The sequence below is a fragment of the Hemiscyllium ocellatum genome, chromosome 9 (assembly GCF_020745735.1).
Source record: "Hemiscyllium ocellatum isolate sHemOce1 chromosome 9, sHemOce1.pat.X.cur, whole genome shotgun sequence".
Taxonomy (NCBI): domain Eukaryota; kingdom Metazoa; phylum Chordata; class Chondrichthyes; order Orectolobiformes; family Hemiscylliidae; genus Hemiscyllium; species Hemiscyllium ocellatum.
Genome location: NC_083409.1, coordinates 38303984 through 38329334, shown reverse-complemented (window position 1 = coordinate 38329334; position 25351 = coordinate 38303984). Strand labels below are relative to the sequence as shown.

General features: G+C 39.1%; 1 protein-coding gene across 1 annotated transcript; it reads right to left on the bottom strand.

Annotated features, from left to right (window-relative positions):
• Positions 1–7642: 7642 nt before the first annotated feature.
• Positions 7643–19806, bottom strand: LOC132818668 (protein FAM78B). Its single transcript, XM_060829691.1, has 2 exons — positions 18939–19806; positions 7643–8637 (listed from the first exon to the last, which is right to left on the bottom strand). The coding sequence occupies exons 1-2, from the start codon at positions 19199–19201 to the stop codon at positions 8115–8117; spliced, it is 786 nt and encodes a 261-aa protein (XP_060685674.1). The 5' UTR covers positions 19202–19806; the 3' UTR covers positions 7643–8114.
• Positions 19807–25351: the final 5545 nt, after the last annotated feature.

Below are 25351 nucleotides of genomic sequence, written 5' to 3'. Positions count from 1 at the left end.
TAAACTATGTCTCATCAAAGCAATGCAGTAAAGCTCCAATACATAACCCCTACCACTGGTTCTATTATTCAAATAATTTCAGCAAATGTTGCCATTCCATTGACCCATCAGCACTCATTGCATTCTGCTGCCTTATAAAATAATTTTTATCTGTCCAAAGATGTGCAGGTTAGGTGCACTGGCCATGCTAAATTGTCTAATATCTCCAGGGATGTGAAGGCTAGATGGATTAGTCTTGGGATTACAAAGCAAGATTACAAGGATAGGGTGGTACTGGGAGGGATGATCTTCGGAGGATCAATGTGGACTTGACGGGCTGAATAGCCTGCTTCCACACTGTAGGCATTCAATCATTAATTATTTTTTAGGATATCTATATAGATTTCAGTTTCATTCACAACCAGATACTGATTGAGTTATTTTTGAAAACATTAATTCAGACAGCATTAAATGCTTTAATTTGGAGATTATTCAGTATATCCAACATTATGCACCTGCATGTATATCTCTTCAAAATTCTGTAACTTCTAATTTCTTGCATTCTAAATCATTTACATTTAGTCACATATCAATAAATCTTCATCCATGACTCCTCAAATAGTTGGAACAATCTGTTCTATTCTAATTATATTAAAATCTCCTACCATAATGTACAATTTTGTAATGAAAACAATTGCAAGACATTTTTCACATTTGTATTTCCCCCAGCAGGCAGTATCTTGGTGAATCTGCAATTCACCTTCTTTTAAAATCATCACATCTATACTATAATGTGGTGTCTATAATAGGCTGAGAAATTACACTTTGCATAGGATAACATTACTTCTGTTTTTATGTTTTCTGTCTGCAACTTTCAGTTCTTGCAGATATACCACATCTGGTGCAGCCAAGGATATGCCAAACTTATTGAGGGCATTAACATGGGCATATCATGAACACATCTCAGTCATGCTTGGGAGTTAAGAAGGTGACATTGAATAACCTCCAAAGCTGGATTAGTGCATGTTCCGGCAATAACAGAGTCTTCTAATCTCCCCCAGGTGAAATGCATTAAAATGTTTGACAGACATCTTCCCCACAGAGACCCTTGTGGCATCATGATAGTGTCCCTACCTCAGAATTGGGTGATGTCAGTTCAAATCCAACCTACCCCAGAGGTGTTATTAATGTCTCTAAACAGGTTGATTAGAAAATATTAACACCGTCACTCGCAGCTGTTAAAGGGACAGCCATTCAACTGGCAGGTGGGAGGTTTTTGATGTACTTTCGCCCTTACAAAGTTTGTGAAAGTTTGAAAGTACAATATAGAGGAGGTTTTGGGAGCACATTATTTTGAAAGAATCATGACAGGGCAGTGACAGGAGTTTTCTGCTCATTATAAGGGCTATTGTTCAGTCACTTGAGATAATGGAAATGTTTCTTCTGTGGGGAAGAGCATAATCAGAGCCTGTTAGTACAGGATAGTCACCAAATGATCTAGCAGGAAATATAGAAGAAACTTCTTTACCCAAAGAACAATGAAAAAATGTAACTTGCTACCACAGGGGATGGTTGAAATGAACAATAAATGTAGACGTAAAGAAAAGCTAGATAATCATTTGAGGCAGAATGAAATAGAGGGTGTAACTGATAAATTTAGATGGGGAAAAATAAAAAGTGTCTTGAGGAGCATAAACGTCAGCATGAACTACTTGGGCTGAATAGCTTGTTTTTCATCCCATGCAGTCCCACACAATCCAGCAAGGATCTCCAAAACAGCAGGGCTGCCTTTAAGAGGTGCAGTTTAGCTGAAACAAGGTTTAGATATGCACACTACAGTACCTCCTGACAGTGTGCAGCCTCCTGCAGTATATTCAATCATTGAAATAAAGGGTCAGCACAAAGTTTACATGTTGCCTGCCTCAATAAGAACAAATGTGACTAATTGTTAACCATGAGCCTGAAGACAGCAGCAATTAGATTGTCTTTAATGTTAAAACCAAGAATACTATTGACCTTTTTATGATTCTATAGACATGAGGTGCAAGCTTTAAGTAGTGTGGACTTGTGCCCCAAAATTCACTGAGGCTACTTCTACTGAAAGTATATTTACTATCCATAAATATTCAGGAAAATGCATTGTCTGCCACTTATCGATACTAAATTTCCTCTGGCTCTTTTTAGCAGGACCCTCCAGTTTGTTAACACCTCTGTGCTGCAAAGCAATATTTTTGTTTAATCAACTTCTTGCATCAGCACTACTTCTGGGTAATTATCAAAATCATTATTGTTTTTTATTTACAGCAGGTAATTATCATTGGTAAAGCGAGCATTTGTTGACCATGTCTAATTGCTTGTAAGAAGGCATTGGTTCCTTAGTTGCAGTCAATGAGGAATGATAATGGTGGAATGGCAATATATTCCTAAGTCAGGACCATTTGTAATTGGAGGGAAACTTGCAGAAAGTGGTATTCCCATGTTACCCTCGATCTTCTAAATGGCAGTGGTCACAAGTTTAAATGGTACTGTTGATGGAGCCTCAGTGAGTTGCTGCCATGCATTTTGTAGATGGTATGCATTGCTGCCACTGTGTGCCAGTGGTGAAAGCAGTAAATGTTTAAGGTGGTGGATAGAGTGTTGATCAAGCATGCTACTTTATCCAGGTTAATGTGCAGCTTCTTGAGTATTGTTAGAGCTGCACTTGTCCAGGCAAGTGAGGAGAATTTCACCACACTCCTTGCATGACTTAGAAAGATTGGTGGTCGGGAGGTGAATGTTTCATCACAGAATTTCCAATCTCTGACTTGCAGTCTCTACCATATAATCTTTTTCAAAGATTTTTTCTAAACTTCATGCATGTTGCATTTCCAGTATCGCTAATGCTTCAGATCTCCTCAAATCATTCTGAGGTTTGTCAATCATGATCATCACTTTTAAAACTTGTGCTGGCTATTTCTAACTAGAGGGTATAATCTCTTTATCTGGATCATTGTTAATGTTTCTTTTAATTAGCAATTATATTGGCTACTCTCCCATCATACTCAAGCTTTGAATATTCAAGACCTCAACAATATTTTCCCTCAGGATCTGAAGACTAACTTATACCTCCTATTCCAAACCAGCATGGACTAAAATTCCATGAAGTTAAAAACTTTGCTATATAGCCAAAGCCAATGTAAACTGTCTGGGATCTTCAAAGATAACAGACCAGAAGCACTGTGTACTCTTAAACAAATCGTCAAGGACAGTATGGTACAAAAATCTCATGAAATTATGCAGAACTATGAACCAGGGGAAAAAAAATCAGTTAATTGTACCCACTTTAAAATGTACATGTGAAGTATCCGTAATCAAATAAAATTACATCTGGAACATTAATTTCCCAATATTCCTGCAGTTGGCATACCTGTGTTAACATATCACAGAACCATAAAGTTGTCATAGCACTGAATGAGGCCATTCAGCCCATTGTGTTTGCACTAGATCTTCAAATGAGTATCATTACTAGTGCCAATCTCTGCTTTTTCCCCAAACCCTTGCACATTACTTCCATCAAAATAACCATCCAATGCCTTCTTATACCCCATGTTGAACCTGCTCCACATTTCTGGCAGTACATTCCACATGCACATCAGATGTCTCATGCAACATCGTTAAAACCTGCCTCTCTGAGTGGCTTGAAGCATGAAACTGGAATGTGATGTTTAGTTATTCAGCAAGTCACAACTTGTAAAATCAACTGCAGATATAATACTCACCGAATCACTGATACCTCTGTTACTAGGTATAAGGTGCAGGAGTTCTAGGTAGTGTTGAATCTTTGGGCGCTTAGCTTTGTCGTTATCTTAAAGTTTTCTACTTTATAATTTAGACAAAAACAAAATCTACAAACAATGAACCATGTGACATACAATTGATTGAGAAGTGAGCTGCCGGTTAATTGATTTATTCAGAGGACAGCTGGCTGTTGAAGTGAATTACAATCTGCCTCGACACTCCAGGGACCTGGAGGAGGATCCAGTGCAGACAGTTGAGAGGAAAATATCGTCTCTCAGATGGTAATTAAGGAACCTAAAAAAAAAAGGGAGTTTGGATTATCTTAATCCAGCTCCCAGGGGAATTCATCTATCTGCAATTTACCAACAACTGGCTCTATTTCAGAAACATTGCTCAAACAGCTATTAACAATGACTGCTAAAGAAATGGGATTTGTCATGTTAGTGCATTGAATATGTTATTGTGAAGTTGTTTTTATTATCAGACTGTAATAGTTTGTCATCTAAATTGTGGTATGCAATGTAATATTCCTTTTCCATGTAAAGTGGCTCTCTTTTGTACTATTTTAAAATATCTTTTGAATTGAGTACAAACTGTTTAGAGCAATTTTATTTGGATTTTCTCCCTCATTCTCCTTGTTAATTTCCTTCTTCCTATTCCCCTGAAGATTTCAACTTGCTGGGGTACATGTCCATAGCAGCCAATTATCTCCCAGCAAGGGTCTGCAGTTCCTGAACTTCATCTATGCCACTACACCTAAAATCTATCCAGTCATCAAAATCATCTTATTTACATGCACTAACAGAGAAGAGTTCAACAGCAGGAATTGTACTCTTTCCCTCTCTTTTAAAACTCAGGTACAGAAGCCAATTCTCTTATTCCAATTACTGCCTACCTGCAGTCAACTAAACCAGCACACACTCGGGATTGAACAAGGGAACTTTCCAGTTCTTAAAGCTATTATGCATTTCCGCAGACAATGCATGCATCAAGTAATTACTGCCATTTATCATGTTAATTTTCAAGAATCATATTGTAGACAATTTAGATGTTTTATCCAATATAAGGACTTTAGTAAGTTTTAGTAAATTGCATTGTTAACAACTCACATTTATGTAACATATTTAACACACTGAAATCTGTGGCTTCAGAGGTGCAAATCAGATGAAAGTTGACACCAAGCCAAAGAAGGAGATATTAGGAAAGGTGACCAAAGAAGTTGGGTTAAAGGAGCATCCTAAATGAGAGAGAAGTGGAGAGGGAAAGGGCTCAAGGCATGGAAGATACTCGGAAGAAAGTAGGGGATGCTCAAGAGGCCAGAATTGGAGAAATGCAAAGTTCTCAGAGGGTTAAAGAGCTCCTTAAAATCACACATGAGGCCACAAAGTGTTTTGAAAGTGACAATAGGATTCTTAAATTCCTTTGTTAAAATTCAATTGAAGTATTCTCAAATTAATGAGTTCTATGTTGTATAGTAAAATCATGCAGTGAAACTTCTGGGCTGTAGAGTTTGATGCAAATGAGAACTAGACAGGTAGGTCTCCTGACAGGTTGACACAAAACTAATTGTATCTTTCAATCTTGTATATTTTCACAGCACATTTTAATGCATCTTTTTTTAAAAATATGGATCTAAAAGTACTATTTGAATTTCTGTCACATATCAAATCTAATTGAATTGTTGGCTCAAAAGCAATTTCTCACAGCAATCCAAGTACAATACAGCACTAACCAATTGAGCAATAAATCAGTACTATTCCCACCAGACTCTGAAAATTGTGCATTTAGTTTGGATGGGGTATGGGGAGCTCTAAATTGCAGCAGTAAAATCACAAAGAAACACGGTAAATGCTGGAAATCTGAAATTCATTTTTTTTCCAACAAATGCTGTCTATTCTGTTGTGGCTATCCTGTAAGCATATTTCTTTTGGTTTGTTTCTCATGCAGCTACTGTAATCGGTGCATTATCTGACTGTGAAATTTCAGGCAAAGAAAAACCAAAATGTATCACACAATTAATGGTCATTAAAAAAACAGAAAATGCTGCAAATTCTCAACAGAACTGGCAGCATCTATGAAGAAAGAAACAGAATTAATGTTTCAAATAGATGACCTTTCATCAAAACCCTTTTGCTAAAGTTATATTGCTGAGTACAGATTTCATAAAATACAGCTCTCCTGCATGCAAATAAACAAACCAAATTTGGCCCATGCAAAAGTTTAATTGGGATGCAATTGAAGAGGCAAGTATCTCTTTTTGTTTGTGAATACAATCCACACAAAATTGTCCTACGTTTAGATTCACAACATGAGTGTTTTTAAAGAATTTCTGATTGAATAAATGCAGGTCTCTCCAAATGAAAGGAGATGTAAATTAATATATTTCATTGTACTTAGAAAAAAAATTGCATTTTTATTTCATTGTTTTCCAGCAATGAAAGTGACATGTCATATTCCAGTATAAATGAACAAAATCAAAGTGCAAATCTCTCAGTTACAGAAAATGCATGCAATCTACCAATCAACAGCTTGTCACCTTTCAACCTACACTTCACAGATTAGTGAGCCAAACATCTGCCAAACATCTGTACTCCGGAGAGAGCCAGGTATGCAGCAGATCTCACTGGTTTATAAGGCACGCTGCAAAGCCAAACTTTCCAGCAACACAACATATCGATTCATATTTTCTCAGGTGAATACATTTGACTTAGCATTTGACTTCAACATCATGGACCCAATTTGCAGCTTTAAAGAAAACCTTTCTTATATATAAAATGGTGTGATTTACAAATACCAAAACACAATTCTGATAATGTTTAGATGGTAAATACAATGTTTACAGTAATCGGATGGGAAATTAAAGTGTATGTGTTTTTATTTAATACAATGGTTTTGACTTCCACATTCAGTCACAGAGACAGGATTATAGAAGCATTAGGCACAGAAGGAGGCCTTTCAGCCCATCATGTGCCTGCTCTCTGTATAAGTCCCACTCTTCTGCCCATTTCTCCCTAATCCTACAACATTATTCTGTTCAATTACAATCCAATTCTTTTGAGATTTAACAGATGGAGGTGACAGATGTTGGTTATCTCCCACTGCTGGAAGAGCAAAAGCAAGCCCTCACTTTACACTTTGGGAATAAAACGTCTACACAAAAGGGGGCCGTCCACAGGTATACACCCTTACCAATACTTCTCATTGCTCAGTCCAGACTAGGCCGCTGTATCCCTAATACTTACCCGCATTAACCAATAAATAATATGCTTCAACAAACCTAGCAATGCTCAGTGTAGCATTGAGATTTAACCAAAGTGCCAAAGGTGCAATGTAAAATCACATCAAATAGAATTCAAATACAAGTATCAACTTTAAGTCTTGACCGCTGAGCCAGCATAAATATTGCAAAGTGATATTCTGCTCCGAATTAAGTTGGAGAATATCAAAACCATTGTACTATCGAGATGAAACTAAAACAAGACTACCTCTGCTGTTGTGCACTGGCGAAATAAAATGATAAATTAACATCATATATGTATATATTAAAAACGCCATAGATTGTGCCCAATTAAAAGGCATGGGTTTTCTAAAGACATCTTCGGTTGAAATCATTAAAACCATGGCAACAATGCGTTAAACTCCCAGCCACTTTGGCATCTAACGATTGAAAAAGAGTCACAGCAAAACAGATGGAGAGATACCCCACTCCCACTCCGTTAAGGTTTGAATGCAGACTTATTAAACATTCCAAATAAACCTTGCCATTTTAATATTAAAAAAGTCATTCAATTGACTGCGACAATTGTGGTATTAGGCTCGAAATTACTCACAATACACAAAAACTGAATGCACATGGATTTCCGAACCATACATCTTCTCAACACGAGGTGCATGCAAAATAAAAAAAAACTATCCATTAATCAGTCGAACAGTCAGGACATGTTAGCAAGAGTAGGAAGCATCGTCTGATTGAAGCCTGCACTGTGGAGCCACACACGGCCCGCAGGCAGCTAGAAAATAGTGGTACCTTATTCCCGTCACATTTCAGCACCACGGCCAGTTCATCTGGACCGAGAACATTGCCCTATCAAAAAAAAGTTAAACAAAAAATAAGGATCAAGTGTTACCAGGATGGTTGTACAGTCGGATGACCTTTGTAAACAGCCACGTGAGATCCCGAGGTGTACAACCGAACCAAAGGCTTCATTCACCTCCTTCAAACAAGTGCAGATGTTCCCCCCCCCACCCCCTCAAAAAAATTCCAACCTTGCTCATTCCTTGCTGCTGAATGAAATAGGAGGTGTGTTAAAAATGCACGGCCTTAGAAGATTTCCTTGAACGGCTGCAAGCGTCTATTACTACTTGGGAGGTATGACAACTAGAGGTAGACCACGTTTGGGTCTCCACATTAAAACCTGGGCGTCGTTCGCGTTGGGCTTCACCAAGGCATTCGGCGGTATGGGCTCCATCCTGCTTAATATCCGAGGCTGCTCCTGCTGTGTCCTTCCAACAAGCTTAGCACGGTAACCCAACGGATTCGACGGGTCGACTTCAATGTCAACCCGCATCCTCCATTTGATTGTCTGAAGTAAAATCTTCTCTTTGCTGACTGTGTTCATGGCTACCAGCCAGGTGGTGAAACTTTGGTCTCTCTTAATCCTGGTTAGTTGCGGCACGTTGCTCTCACTCACAGGGACCGCCCATGTTACACTCGGGTAAAAATTGTCATTCATACTGACTGAGAAGCGAGACGCCTTGTTAATGGGGCCGACCAGTGTCACTGTCTCGGTGGTGTTCCCATACCATGGATAGCTCACTCCATCAGAATCACTAATAGCTTTAACCCTGCCTTCTCGCAAATCAGGAAGTTCCCAGCTAGACCTGGATAAAGATAAATACAGATAAGCATGATCTGCAGGCAGCTGTAGTTCGCACAACTTATTCGTTCGGATGCATTTTACCAACCACATACAGTGTTAACAAATAGTGTGGACATTCATGACTGTTTATCAGGAGAGTTAGAGGGTTGAAGGGCTGAGCTGATTTTATTGTTTTTGTTGATCCTTGACAACTTTTTTTTTAACCTCATTGATGAAACATATTGAGGTGGAATTTGCTTGAAAGATTCACAGACATTAAGGAGAACAGATAAGATAAAATGAGAGGAACTATTTCCATGACTTTCAGGAGTAATGGACACTGTTTAAAAATGAGAACCAGCTTCTTTGTGAAAGGACGGTAAACAATTAAAACTTTCTGCTACACCAGACTAGTGATGCTACATTTGATGGTAATTTTAAAACAAAGATTATTCAATTTTTGATTACCAAAATGTTTCAGGAGTACACAGAGATACAGGCCTCTAACTTTGATTGCAGAATAACTATCACCTCACTGGGGATGAGGATGGTTGAGTAGTGGTAATATCCATGGACCTGTAATCCAGAGATTCAGCCTAATGCTTTGGAGATATGGATTCAGAACCCACAGCAGCTCATGGATCTTAAGTTCAATTAATAAATCTGGAATATAACACTGGTCTCAGTAATGGTGAAAAACCAACTGATTCACTAATGACCTATAGGACCGGAAAATTTGTCCTTACCTGGTCTGGCCTACATACAACTCCAGACACACAGCAATATAATATACAAATAGGCCTTGCCAGGAACACCCACATTTCACAAAAGTTTTTTTAAAAAGGCAATGGTTGAACAAGTTGGAGGAGACAACTTGCCTACTCTTGCATTTTAGGGTTGTATTCATAGTTCAGATAAAATGTTTTGCTCAAAAGCACTTTAGCTCAATGTGTGATCAATTTTTAAAATATTGAACAGAAATGTTATTTGCTGTAAATTCCACGTTTATAATTGCTACCAGGAAATAGGATGGATGCCCACTAATGTCATACATTGCCTCAACCTCATTTCTTCTTGAGATTGTTTTATCATGGTGCATTTTGACTACATTAATATTATCAAGTAAGATACTGTCAGTAATATCTTATATCTGATTCATGGCAGCACTATGGAGTGAATTATTTGATGTGTGAAAAGACAGTTGATGAATCAAGTTGTTCCTGTTGATTCAAATTCTTTACTTTTACTTTTAAACATACTGAGCAGAAAGGAAAATATTTACTAAAAAAATGCAGCAGCATTTATGCTAGTATGTCTCCACTGTTTCTGAAAAATGTATAATTCATTACTGTGTCTGTCAATTGATATATGTTACTGCACTGTTTTCTGTATTTCCTGTAGAAGGTAGCTTGAAAGCAAAGATAAATTAATTCTACTGCCACTTGTCCATATATTAACAGCTTCCAGTTGCCTATCAAAGGAAAATCCTCACAATTTGCACAATCCCTTTAACATACTTAAAAAAGGGATATGATATTGGTGATTTCAATTTTGCATTTATTAGGAAAGAAACACAAAAGACCGTGCCTGTTTTGAATTTAAAGTAAGATGGTGAGACTGTCAAGTAAGACAGTTAACAGGTTCCTGCTGCATCTCCATGCCAACCACAGTCTAACCAATCATGACCTTCTTCTCATGCTGTATAAATTATTGCTTCCTGTCTCAGGTGATTTTCTTGTGTTTAGTCCTGATGAGTGTAAGACAAAAGCTTTGAATTCATTTTTTAAAATCATAACTTATTTTCTGAATTACGCAGGATTTATTTGTATCCCTTCAACTTCCAAGAGCTCTACAACCCTCCTAGACATCAGTGATCCTTCAATTCTAGTTTCTTCTGAACATTCTTCTTGTTTTGTCTCTCTGTTGGCATTTAAGACCATACGAAATAGAGATACGAGGAGGCCAATTGACTCCTCAAATCTATTCCACCACTCAGCAGAATCATGGCTGATCCACCATTCCGCATGTCCATTTTACTGCATTTTCCCCATAACCTTTGTTTCTCCTACTGAGAATCTATCTATCTTAACCTTAAATATATACAAGGACTCTGTCCCAACAGCTCTCTGTGGCCAGGAGTTCCAAAGAGTCATAACTCTCTGAGGGAAGAAATTCCTCCTCATCTCAGTCTTAAATTGGTGCCCCTTTATTTTGATACTATGATCTCTGGTCCTAAACTCTCCCATGAGGGGAAACGTCCTTTCAGCACTTATCCTGTCAAGACCCTTAAGAATATATAGGCCTAAAGCTCTGATGTTCCCTCTGATGAAAACCTTTGGATTTCACCAACCCTTTCCCCTGTAAACTTCTCACTTTGATTAATCTTTGGTCCTGGCCATCATATCTCCTTCTTAGTCTCCATTCATTTGTTGTCTGATTATGTCATTGAGAAGCACCTGTGCAAATTTTGCTACTTTAAGGGTGCTTTATAAATATAAGCTGTTGTTCTGCCACATGACTCCAAAGTAATTCTCCCAAGGGATAGATGAGAGTTTTAGAAGAGCTTTGTACTAATTCCTGAAGAACTATTCACATCAGAAAATGTGGTAGAACAAAGGAGTTGGTTAAATCTTGTTGTGAAAGTACAAATCAATTCAACATGTTTTAAAGAGAGAATACAATCTGCAGTTTCATCAGTATGTTCAGTGCCTTCCTTGACAGTACAAGATGAGATTTCCCTAAGTAATAAAACATTAACCCAGTTGTCTATTACTGATAAGAAAATTGTTATGCCCTGTTGTCCCAGAAATGTCAATTGAAAACTAAAACACAAGGAGGTTTAAATGAAACTTCATTTTTAGAATTGCTATGATTCTAAAACAGGATTGCTGGTAGAAAATAATTTTTGAGTTGTCACTAATTTATAAAAAGAATTGTTAAAGAAGTTATTAAACACAGAGTCTTGGGTTTGAGTTTCAACTTCCCACTAGTTTAAAGGTGTTAGATTTAAAAAATAATAATTCTGAAGGTTTCCACAATTGTGAGGGCCCACCCCCTCACTTTGCCCCATGCTCCCTGTATACAAACATTTAGCCAATTGTCTGTCTTTCTTACAGAGACATCTATGTAGATTGTGGCTAATTATCTAAGTATGAATCTACAAAATCACAAAGGGTATATGTGAAGTGAGTGTGTCTGATGCTAACAATACAAAGTGGACTCTTCAAAATATTTGTATTTTTCATAACACAAATGGCTGTAAAAATTTGAAACTGAAATCCAACTGTGTTCCAAAATGTGCATCAAAAACACTGACAAGTTCCAAATTTTGCTGAGCATACAGGGTAAGAATAAGTATGATGAATATTAGGGTAAATTGTACTTTTCTGCTCTAGTGATGAGCTTCCTGTGACAGTTGTGCATGCAAGGGATTTGGCCCCTCTGCTCAGTATGCTGTACTAATAAGCCACTCCTTGGACTTGCTATAACATGATGTGGGGTGCAGCTCGATCCTCACTAACTCTGTCCCACATAGTGCAGTTAGAGCATTGCACCTTCCCCTCTTAAAAAGAGATGGTATTTATGCAGCATAAACAGCAATGGGAAAGCAGGTCATTTGCTCAACCCATCAGTCAAGCCTTTACCTGGCACAGAGATATTAAAAAAATTAACATATTAACGTATTAAAAATAAAATAAATTCTGATGAAATGATGAGTCTCACAAAATGGACATTGTAGAGTTTGAAAGTTTGACTGATACACATGAATCATGAAGCAATTGGTGGCATTGTAGACAGTGAAGAAGGTTTTCTTAGATTACAAAGAGATCTTGATCAAATAGGTGAACGGGCTGAAAAATGGCAGATAGAGTTCAATCTGGATATCGTGAGGTATTGCATTTGGTACAAAAAAACAAGGGTAGAGCCTTGGGTAGGGTTGTAGAACTGAGGGACCTAGGGGTTCAGGTACATGATTCTTTGAAGTTTGCGTCATATTTAGACTGAGCGGTTAAAAGGCATTTAGTACGCTTGCCTTCATGGTTCAGTCCTTTGAGTTTAGGAGTTGGAATGTCATGTTGAGGTTATACAGAACATTGGTGAGGCCTTTGCTGGAATAGTGTCCAGTTCTGAATGCCTTGTTACAGGAAGGATATTATTAAGCTGGAGAAGGTCCAGAAGAGGTTTACCAGGATTTTGTCCAGCATGTAAGATTTGAGTTACAAAGAAAAGTTGCATATGTTGGGACTTTTTTCACTGGAGCGTGGGAAGTTGAGAGGTGACCTTATAGAAGTTGATAAAATCATGAGGGGTATAGATATGATTAATGGTAGGTGTCCTTTCCCTAGGATGGTAGACGTCAAGTTTAGGGACATATTTTTAAGGTGAGAGGAGAGAGATTGACAAAATAAATGAGGAGCAAATATTTTACACAGAGGGTGGTTCATGTGTGGAATGAACTTCCTGAGGAAGTCGTGGACATGGATACAATTACAATGTTTTAAACACATTTGGAAAGTACCTGAATGGAAAAGATTCAGAAGGATATCAGACAAGGGCAGTCAGGACGGACAAGTCTAATTTGGGATTACGTTCTGCACGGAATAGTTGGACTAAAGGGTCTGTTTGCGTGCTGCTTGACTCTATTACTCTAAATGTTACAGCATTGAATAGAACTAGGTCAGTCGGCCTTCCAGGAACCTTTCAGTCATTCAACAAGATCATGATTGATCCCCCTTTCCCTTAATATCTTCAGTTACTAAAAATCCATCAACTTCAGATGTATAATTTATAACTGAACTAGCAACACTTGCCATTTGTTGAAGTGTTTCAAATTTTCATCATGCATTTCTTAATGTTGCCCTGTTATAGTCTGACTGCACTCTTCAGACCTTCTCGTCTTAAACTCTCCAAACAACAAAAATAGTTTCACTCCATCTGTTCCTCTTCATTTTGCTTTTTAGACTCATGCAATTTTTTTGGCAACACGAAGTGGACATCAATCTATTGAATACACTAATTGTCAGGTGTCCCTCTTTTGGTTCGAACAAAGAAGTTAGATTTTGTGTGAAAATGATTAAGCTGGTTTATGGGATAACTCTATTAGTGTTCTGTTGATGCCCTATGATATGAAACACCACCACCATTATTAAGCCATTCTTTAATAACATAATTCTTCCCAAAGTCTAGAATTCACAGTAGCAGAAATAACTGCTTTAAATTCTAAGAATGTCATCAAAAAAACATGAAAAGTTAATTACAATAGGGACGTTTATCTCACCCCATCTGCTGTATTAAGCATTCACTCCCTCCACCACAGGCATTCTATGGTTGCCATGTGTACCATCTACAAAATGCATTGCAGCAACTCACTAAGGCGTTTTCAACACACCTTACAAATCTGCAACCTCTACTCCCCAGAAGAAAAAGGGCAGCAGATACATGGGAACACACTAACCCTTGAGTTACCCTCCAAATACCATGCTGTCTTGACATAAAGATATATTTCAGTTCCTTCATTGTAGTTGATCAAAATCCTTGAACTCCAAACATAACAGCACTGTGGGAATACCTTCACCACAAGGACTACAGTGGTTCAAAATGACAGATCAATACCACCCACCTAAGGGTAATTAGGAATGAGTGATATCCAGATGCTACAAAGGAACAGAAACACTTGCTTTCCTCCTTGTCTAATTCTCCCAATATTTTCTTTTCTTTTATGACTCAGATCAATATGAGAAAATTAACAGTTCACAATGAACAGGGTTGCTTTCAAAGTAATTAATATTCTCTAGTTTCAATGTGATACATTTATTTGATTAAGCTACCCTTTTATTGATGCTGCTCCAGTGGAAACCTTTATATAAAGCCTTTCAATTTGCCAATTGTTTTCTCCTGGAAAATAATTAGGAGCTCAACAGAAACAGCAGCAAGGCTTCACTCCAATAAACTATTGTTCTTCATAGATATGGTTCAAATAAATCACCCTGCAATAAAAGCAGTACTGTGATATAGTGAGGTGCTCCTGTGAACATCTGGCAATGGTCTTGTGGAGATTTTGATTACATTGTCAGTTGGAGGAGTTGAACCTGACTGATATGAAAGCCAATGATAATGACATGGTGATATACAAAGAGTTGGTGTGAATAGGTAAAAGATTCTGGAAGTTAGTTCTAAAACGTCTATTGCAGGATAATTGGGATCGGTGATTTATGAAACTGGAGTTAATTGATGTTGGTAAAGGGGTGAAAAGGCAGTGGAGCAATGGGTTTTGAGGGCAAATGGCAAGTTGCAAACCTCTATGAAATATTAAAGTAAGATATTGATTGAAATTTTCATTGAATCATCCAGAAATTTTCTCCTAATGAGAAAACATTCGTTGCCAACAAACTATTGTAGTCTCTCAGCAGCTTCATGTCTTCTAATTGGTTGGCAATTAAAAAGAAATGAATTGACAGGTACCTTACCAAATGTTTAAATTAAGAAAAAGAGATTTATCATTAATTGGTGTTATGACATTCTATTAAGGAAGAGGCAAGTATAATGTATTGAGTTACAGAAATGTTATGCATCCAACAGTATGAATGTGTCAGTCTCTCTGTAAAAAACATAACAGTTCAGGAAGAGCAACTTGGTCTTTTGGGTAGATGAGATAAGCATAATTCAGATCCAAGGTTTGATAGAAATTCAAAATATTTATTCTTCCAACTTACTCCTTGTCTATAGAATTCTTCAGCCAGCCATCATCATTGACAGTAATAATAATTTGTATTTATTTGATTTGGATTTATATGGTGTCTTTAAAGTGTAAATATGTCCAAGACACTAAAAAACAATCATTTTAAAAATTGCTGAGTCACTGAAATGAATTTGTAAAGGTAATTGAAAGCTTAAAGTTTGAAGGATGACCTAGAGGAGGAGAAAGGTTTGGAGAGGCTAAAGTAGGGAATTTCAAAGTTTAAAGCCTAGATAGCTAAAGGCACAATGGAGGGGTTGTAGGACTGACAGAGGTTATATGGATTGGGAGATGCAAGACCATGGCAGGATTTGGGGAAGGAGGAACTATTCTTTTGCACAGATTTAGTTAATTTTGTGAGCTAAATTGTAATCTCTTCTCTACGCAAACTGGACTTAAGCCCTCAGAACACTTTTCAACCACCTATCTTAAATATTATAGATTAGATTAGACTAGACTTACAGTGTGGAAACAGGCCCTTCGGCCCAACAAGTCCACACTGACCCGCCGAAGCGCAACCCACCCATACCCCTACATTTACCCCTTACCTAACACTACGGGCAATTTAGCTTGGCCAATTCACCTGACCCGCACATCTTTGTGACTGTGGGAGGAAACCGGAGCACCCGGAGGAAACCCACGCAGACACGGGGAGAACGTGCAAACTCCACACAGTCAGTCGCCCGAGTCGGGAATTGAACCCGGGTCTACAGGCGCTGTGAGGCAGCAGTGCTAACCACTGTGCCACCGTGCCACCCAAATTTTCCAATTTTCATGATGGCTTTATGAATCCATTAGTTAATACTTCCCCTATTAATATACAGCACTGTTTGGTAAATTATTATAATGCAACTATGTGTGGAGAGAGACAAAGTATTCAGCACTTTAAAACTGGTGATTACTATGGAATAAACTAATTAGAAAAATATTGTCATTTTAATAAACAGTGCATTCTGCAGAAATGTGTTAACCCAATCCTTGGCTATGAAATAATTTGGTGAGTATCACACCTTGAACTGTATTGACATTAGCAATCATAACTTTCTCCTGAAGTGTTTCTGTATTTAAAAAAGGCTACAATTCAGTTCTCTTATAAAATGATGAAAATGCAGAGCAGAATTGTACACAGTTTACAAAAAACACAACTTTAAGACATTGGAAGGGGCTGTTTACAGTTGAGTTCCAGAACTTTTAGTTCCAGTTCTGGAAAATAGACAGAAGGAGGTAAGCAAAGTAAGGGGACAAAAGGTCCACAATAGACTTGTCAGTAAGGAATAGAATCCAGGTTGTGCACAGAAGATTTAGCTTGTCACAGTAAATTCATAACTGTGTATTGGCCTTCCCGCTTTCTGTTTTGGTAGCTTCCTCCAGCCCTAGAACCCTGTAAGATCTGTGATTTCTGGCCTTTTGCCTGTCTACTTGACGAAATCTATCATTAACTGATTAAATCTACCACTAAAACTAAACATTAAAATATCTAAAACCAATTAAAACGCATTAAAAAACTTAATAATAATTCAACCTTAATGGCTACACTGTACCCTTAGTTCTCTAAGTTTTCAGCTCTTGGCATTCTCTCCCTCAACCTCCCTACATCTCTCTCCTCCTCTAAGTTATCCTTCATAGTTTGACTGACCTTTTTGGTTACTCTTCCAAATTACAGCCTTAATATCTTTGTTTTATGATTACTCTTTTAGAACCTTATCGGTATTGCATAAATATATTGTTGACTGGTACTTGTTATTGATTAACTATGGAGCTACTGAACAATCTGATATTGTTTACCTCAGCAACAATGCAACAAAGCATTATCTTTCGCCTGCTGCGAAGATTTGTCAATATGATATAATCTGCTGCCCAGGATTGTGACAAGATATGTGGATGGGGAGCACAGTACATTGTCTGGTGATGTAAAGGACAACGTGTACAGGGATCTTGGTGGCAAGGACATTAACATGACATGAAAGACAACAACGGTCTCTCCATATCACATCACTGGTGTCAGCTATGTAAAGAACTTGGAGCTATTCTATATTTGGCGTCTGCCAGAGTTCTTGATTGTCCGGTATTGCTTTGGGAATTTCAACTCAAAAGGAAAACGAGATTCCGACCGTGCTGTCTCCTTCCTACAGTCAGATGTCAGGTCAACGTTAAGTTTTCGGAAATTCATAGCTCACTGGAATGCCATCGCTCACAAGTTTTGCCCATTGGGCGTCGATAGATTTGAACCATAGATCCCTTGCATTTGTTTAAATTCAAGGTCCATTGTATGAGTGACAGACATCTAACTTTAAAGGGGGACAGATGTTGAACTTGAGCGTGGGGGGAGGGGGGCAGGGTTGTCTGGGTGAAACAAGGGAAAGAACTCATTTCAAAGGTTTTAAATAACCTAGAATTGTCTCTGCTATGCGATGTTGGCATTAAACATGGATCAATCGTCTGAATGCCGCGCGAGAGGGGGCCCTGGGGTTATTTAGTCTATGGAAGTGTTGCTTTTGGATCCCAGTCGGATTCAGAAAGATGTAATTGCCTTCGCAAAGTATCGAGATACTATTTTGGAACTTGCAATTTTATTGTCAGCGGCACTGAATCGTCACGCCCCGTGTTTTCAACGAGATCCAACTGAAGTCCGAGCCAGCTTTCACGTTGTTACATGGTGAAGGATGCAGCCTGAAATTATACGCGATCATTAAAGACGATGCGGAAGTTCGAGTCGCAAACTGCCACTTTGCCCTAAAGCTTTGATGCAAAGCTGCATTTTTGTCTCGATCGGCGCTTTACCATAATAAGGACTGAAAGTTCGGTAGCAGTAAATAATGATTAAGCAATTTCAGTCTGGCTCTATGTTGATCACGACTGGTTTGTTAAATTTCATTTTAATTTATGGGATTAACTTGGAAACATGACGTGAATCATAATTGAGCCTGACTGACACTGTACCTTTAAATATGCACCTTCAAACTCTTCCTAATTGTGTGCGTGGTAGCTAGTCAAATGGAAGACATCTAACGCTGCAGCTGTCTTAATATATAGCCATGTTTAACTCCCTCTCTTAAGAATGACTCCTATTCCTTAGAAAGAAACGTGGGCGGGTGAGCATGTTTAGTCTGGAAGTGCTGGTCTGCACAGAAAAATTAACTGTTTAGCAACGTACGGACGCTTCTGTCACTAAATCTGAACATAAACCTATCGGGTGCCACCAAGACAGGATAGGAATGCCTTGTGATCATGCAGTGGCAAAAATAACAAAAATAAACCCGGCATATGTGCATAAAAATAATCTCCACTGTATACCCACGCTATGATATTGGATGAATTTCATGCAATCCTCACTAATGCACAGTAATACCAATGAAGGAAGCCGCAGCTACCAAAGCCATTCATCACAGATCAGTTGTACAATGAGGATTAAACACTAGTGTATTTAAATAAGGTGACTGCAATACGTTTAGCCAATAAAGCCGGCTTTTATGTGTGTGGATTGACCATGTTGCAATGCTGACTTATAGTCGGTTCATCATCTTAGCACACTGCAAGGATGAACTGGCAGTGCATTACACATACTCTACCGTGTTAAATTCCCTTACATTCCGAGGTCGCTGTAGGTGTTGAAAAATTCCATCTGGTTGCAGGCTTGAATCCACCCCACAACCCACGTTTCGTTCCGGGGGACTGGAGGCATCACCACCCGGGCGGATGCCTTGAAGTATGGAGTCTTGTACCGTAAAACAATGGGAGAATTCTCCTCGATTAGAGTTGGGCACTGATCAATGGTAGCAGAAACATCATATACCACTATATTCTCTCGACGTATCCGTGATTTACAAGTTATACTCTGAATGCAACCCATCCTTCCGGGTTTTATGGATATTAATATATTTAAAAAGACTGAAGATAGAGCCCTGCTAATCGTCTATCTTGCTGAGCGCGTCAAATCAGACAACAGTCTATGGTCTTCAGTTTGAGTTCGTTATTCGGGTGCGGGCTATAGTTCTCTTTTTTTTTGTTTAATCCCCCTGTGTGCCTTTCGCCTCCTTATTTTCATGTCACAAACGGCAGGAAGCAGGAGGAAGACGAGGCAGCATATTGGCAAAAAGATAAGAGGAGCGAGAGGATATGCGGGTTTCCCGTTGTAATCGAGTGGCACTGGGAGCAGAGGAAACGCACTGGAGCCACTGACTCCAGCATAGTCTGCATCTGTTGTGAAGCCTCACAGAACAACACAGCCTTCCTTCTGCCTTCATCGCTAACGGTTAATGAACCGCTGGTTCCATTCCTCCCCACCGCCGCTACTCAATGGAGACCGGTATCGACAAATATAAATCAATCCGATTTTTAAAAATAAAAATCTTGGTGAATCAGGCGGTATTTGAAGAGTACTTGCATTGTCCGTCGTATGGCACCACGCTGTCCATTACTCCTGATGCTGAAGATGAATGCGAGAGAGAGAGAGAGAGAGAAATCCTTTTTTAGTGCCTCCTAGGACCCCATAGGCTGGGTTTCACCATCACCTCCCCCCCCCTCACCCCCAACCCTTACAAACCCCACCCACCAAGCCCCCACCAAGTAAAACACCATCGAGAGAATGCTGTCCCACTGCCTCAGGATTCCCAGGGATCAGGATACCGAGCGGCGCCCCCTTATGTACAACCAATTCGTCTGAACGACCGTGGCGCTCTGTTCCTTATTAAATCAACATATGCTTCACCAAACCCAATACAGCATCCGGATGAGATTTAATACATTCCAAAACGGGATCTAGTGTGACTAGATAAGCAATCCTTTTTTTTTGGAAAAAAAAGATGTTGACTTACGCCTCACAATTACTGTGTGTATGATTCACAGTAAGAAAGAGAAATGCTAACCCACAATATCTGCGCGCTAGGGACCAGAGAACTGTCAATCTGAAATTAAAACGTAATGCACAGCAGGTGGAAAGTGAACAGACAAGTTCTCGGAAGTTCAGGTCCGACGAAAGATGCGCCAAACCGTTCACCTTATCCCATTGTTTGTTCATTTATCCTCCTATGTACAGGGCAATACATTTTGCTGACTTGAATTCAGATCACTAACGTTGGGTCGATGTTGTTAAACGCGAGTTGAGCGTGAATTCAACCCTGCTTCTCTACAAACCTCTTCGGGCGAAATAAAATTGAAGGAGCCCCCCCCCCCCTCACTTTGCCAAACGTTGGGCGTTCTCAAGACGCAACGCTCTTGCAAACAGGTTGGGTACTGAGAGGATTTGCCGAACAATCATTTCAGCTGATGTTAGTGAGGCTCAGTGATAACAGTCGTGCTCCTAGACTAAAAAAAAGGGCTGAAGTCTCTTTGGAGATTTAGGGGTAAAATCTGGGCTGTCAAGCCAATTCTGAGAAGGGTGTGGACACGACGCCAAGACCCTACCAAGTCCCATGCATATTCGAAAAACAATAGTTTGTTCCCTGACCAATAGTTATCACTTAAAGCCACATCACTAAAATGTGACACGCCATTACTCGTAGAATGATACTATATGACGCTTATCCTAAGTTGCAGCAGTAACACTTCAAAACTACTTTTTAGAAACAGGACAATTCAGCTCCTGTCTCCCATTCATGTAGATCACAGTTATTGTGATTCCCAACTCTGTCTTGCCCATATCCCTGCATACCTGAGGCTAGCAAAGCTCTACAGGCCTCAGATTTAATGTTACTAATTGGCCAACATGTACTGTTTTTCTTCCACCAGTCTACTCTACTACCCAGTGAGTCAAGACATAGAACTTCGAACAGTACAGCATAAGAACGAGCCCTTCAGCCTAAAATGCTATGCCAAACATGACGCCAAATTAAACTCATCCCTTCTTGGTCTATAATCCCTCCATTCCTTGCTTATTCATGTTCTTATCTAAAAGTCCCTTAAATGCCCTTATCAAATCTGCCTCAACCACCACCCTAGCAGTGCATTCCAAACTCCTACCATTTTCTGTACAAAAAACTTGCCTCTCACGTCGTCTTCGTTTGTGTGTTGGGGTGGTTGCTTTCATAGTTCAGGACTTGGTCTGTATACAGAAAAGCCACACACACAGACCAAGTCCTGAACTATGAAAGCAACCACCCCAACACACACAAACGAAGTTGCATCAGGACATTATTCAAAAGGGCCACAACACACTGCAGCACACCTGAACTACAAAAAGAGGAAGAAGAACTCCTATACAAGGTATTCAACAAAAACGGATACCCGCGCAATTTCATCAACAGATGCCTCAGGGAAAGACAACGAAATGAGGACATGCCTCAACCCAAAGGACTGGCCACACTCCCATACATCAGGAGCATTTCTGAACTGACAGCCAGACTGCTGCGACCACTAGGACTCACAACAGCACACAAACCAACAGCCACTCTCAGACAACAACTCACCAGGACAAAGGACCCGATACCCAGCAGCAGCAAAACCAACGTAGTTTACAAAATCCCAAGCAAGGACTGCACAAAACACTACATAGGACAAACAGGAAGACAGCTAACAACCCGCATCCATGAACACCAACTGGCCACGAAACAACACGACCAGCTATCCCTAGTAGCCGTACACTCAGATGACAAACAACATGAATTCGATTGGGACAACACCACTATTATAGGACAGGCCAAACAGAGAACAGCCAGGGAATTCCTAGAAGCATGGCACTCATCCACGAATTCGATTAACAGACACATCGACCTAGACCCTATATACCGGCCACTGCAGCGGACAGCAACTGACAACCGGAAGCGGCAGATTCAAACCAGTATAAATGCCGGTGGAATCAGCACAGAAGCGCTTCACAGGAGGCACCCAAGCACTGAAAATGTCACCTAGAAAGGGGACGAAACGTTTGCAAGAAAAACTCCCAGCTCGGCGAACAGAACCACAACAACGAACACCCAAGCTACAAATCATCTCACAAACTTTGAACTCTTCTGTATCTCTCCAAAATGGCCATATCCTTCTTGTGGAGACCAGAATTAAACATAAGTGTGGCCTAAACAAAGTATTATAAAGCTGCAACGTAACAATTTGACTCTTGTACTCAATTCCCCAACCAATAAATGCAAGCATGCAAAACACCTTTTTTTTACCAACCTATCTACTTGCATGGCCACTTTCAGGGCTGTGGGTTTAAACCCCAAGATTCTTCTGTACAACAATGCTGTTCAGAGTCCTGCCATTAATTTGATACTTTTCCTAAACATTTGATCTCTCAAAGTGCAGCACCTCACACTTACCTGGATTAAACTCTGTCTGCCAAATCTCTGCCCATATCTGCAACTGATCTATATCCAGCTGTATCCTTTGACAATCGTCTACACTATAGACAACTCTACCGATCTTTGTACCATTTACATGCTTACTAATCCACCCATATACACTTTCATCTAAGTTATTTATATACGTCACAAATAGCAGAGGTCCAGGTACAGATCCACGCGGAACACCACTAGTCACAGACCTCCAGCCTGAAAGACACCCTTCCATCACTACCATTTGTCTTCTGTGGGCAAGCCAATTCTGAATCCACGTGGCCAAGTCACCATGGATCCCATGCATCTTAATCTTCTGGATGGGCCTTACATGTGGGACCCTGTCAGAAGCCTTGCTAAAATCCATGTAAACAACATCCATTGTTCTACCCTCATCAATTACTTTTGTCACTTCCTCAAAAAATTAATTCAAGTTAGTAAGACATGCCTTGCCCTGCACAAAGCCATGTTGCTAACTGTTCTCCTGAATGTTTTAAAGTCATAACCCTACAACCTTGACTCCACCAACACAAAATAGCTTTACTCTAGCAACTCCTTTCAAAGTTCTAAAAACCTTAAATCATAGTTTATCCTTCTGTAATCAAGGCATTGCGAGTGTACTGTACCATATCTAATCTGTCCTCATAATCTAACCCTTGGTAATATTTTGCTTGGCCTGCATTACCTCTCCAAAGCCAATATATATTTCTGGTATAATGTGTTGTCAACACAAATTGGCTATAGATCAACGAATTGTGGACACGTTTTGGATAACAAACTTTGTACTGAACAGCTATAGCGATTTTCTATAATGATCTTCTACAGTGCATTTTTCTATAAATGATTACCATCGCGCAATTCTCTATAGCATGAGGTTGCAGAGGAATGAACTGTTGCATTATATCAGAACATACCAGATTTTCGTGGTCTGTTCCCAACACTCCAGATAAAGCCCAACTAGACTTTGTATAACTGTATAAATTCCCACCTCTTTATATTCAAGTTTTCTAGAATACAATGACTACATTCCAAGTGCTTTTTTGATTGTTTTATATCTGACCACCACATCTTAATGTTCTGTGCATATCAACCCCTAAACCTCTTTGAACCTCCATATTTCTAATGTTTCATTATTTCAAAACTACTCAGATCTATCCTTTTATTTCATTTATATTCTGCCTACTACCACTAAGCAATCTCCTAATCAACTGAGTAAATTTTTAAAATTCCCTGAGTTTTAATGTTGGCTGACTGTCTTTGGTGTGGAATCTTATTGAAACCCTTCTGGAAATCCATATAAATTATATGCACAGGCATTTCTCTGTCTATAGCTTCAAGTATATTCTCAAAAATATTGATTAGGTTTGTTCGACATAATCCATTCTTTACTAATTGATAGCGATTTTTGAGAAGATTTATAGCTCAGGTTGATGGTAAGTATGTAAGTTAGCTCACTGAGCTGGAAGATTTATTTTCTGACATTTCGTCACCAAACTTGGTAACATCATCAGTGAGAGTCTCCAGTGAAGCATTGGTGGTATGTCCCACCTCTCTATTTATAGGTCTTGGTTTCTTATGGTGGGTGATTTCATTTCCAGATTTTTTTCAAGGTAAGGTAAATAGGATCTAAATCGATGCGTTTATTGATGGAGTTCGGGTTAGAATGCCATGCCTCGCAGAGTTCTTGTGTGAATCTTTGTTTCACCTGTCCTAGGATGTGTGTGTTGTCCCAGTCAATTGATGTGGGCTATGTTCGATCACATTTCTCTGAATACACCATCATTGTGCGTTGAATTATAGAGTCCAGTAATCGCCCCAAATCAGGTGTCAGGTTTATCATTTCCTGGTTTCTCTTCCTCACCTTTTATATTTAACAGTATGACATTTGAAATTTTTCAATTGGAAGAGGCAATTCTTGAACTGAGTAAGCTTCAATTGATTATGGCAAAGCACCTACAATTTTCTCACTTATTTCCTTTAAAATCTACTGACCTCAATGACCATAGAGCATTTTTCAAGGCCATGAAAACTACAATTTCAATGCAAGCTTGTTTTACTTGTTTTCAGCGTTCTGGCTGTAACATATGCATTATGAATATTGTGTTTTAAGAAACGGTAGAGAGTGCAAACTTCATGCAGCATCGTAATTAAACCTAAACTCAATATGGTCTGATGCAGTGGTGTAATCAATGCAGCACATATAGGTTTGTTAGAATGGTAAACTGCTGTTTTGTCTAATCATCGGTGATATGTATTGTGATGCGTTCAATTTTAATACACACAAGTGCAAGGCTGTAGTTCATTCAACACTGATCCATGCATGTCTGCTTTTGCAGTTCATTCAATGCTAAATGATGCATGTCTGCTGAAGTTTATGCACAGCATATGTAGGTCTGCTGCAGTTCTTTAAACAACTAATGCATGCAGGCCTGATGCAAGATTGATTCAGTGCAAATCTGTATTGGTCTGTTGCAGTTCGTTTAAAACCAATGCATGTAGTTTGCTGAAGTAGTTCATTTAATGTTAATAAATGCAGACTTGCTGCAGCAATTAATTCAAACCCCAACATATACATCTGTTACTGCAGTTCGTTCAACATCAATGCTTGCAAGCCGATTGCTGAAGTTCATTCACGCGCAGGTCTGTTGCTGCATTTCATTCAATGCCAGCATTAATGAGTGTACTGCTACAGTTCATTCAACATCAATACCAACATGAACTGCTCTATTGCT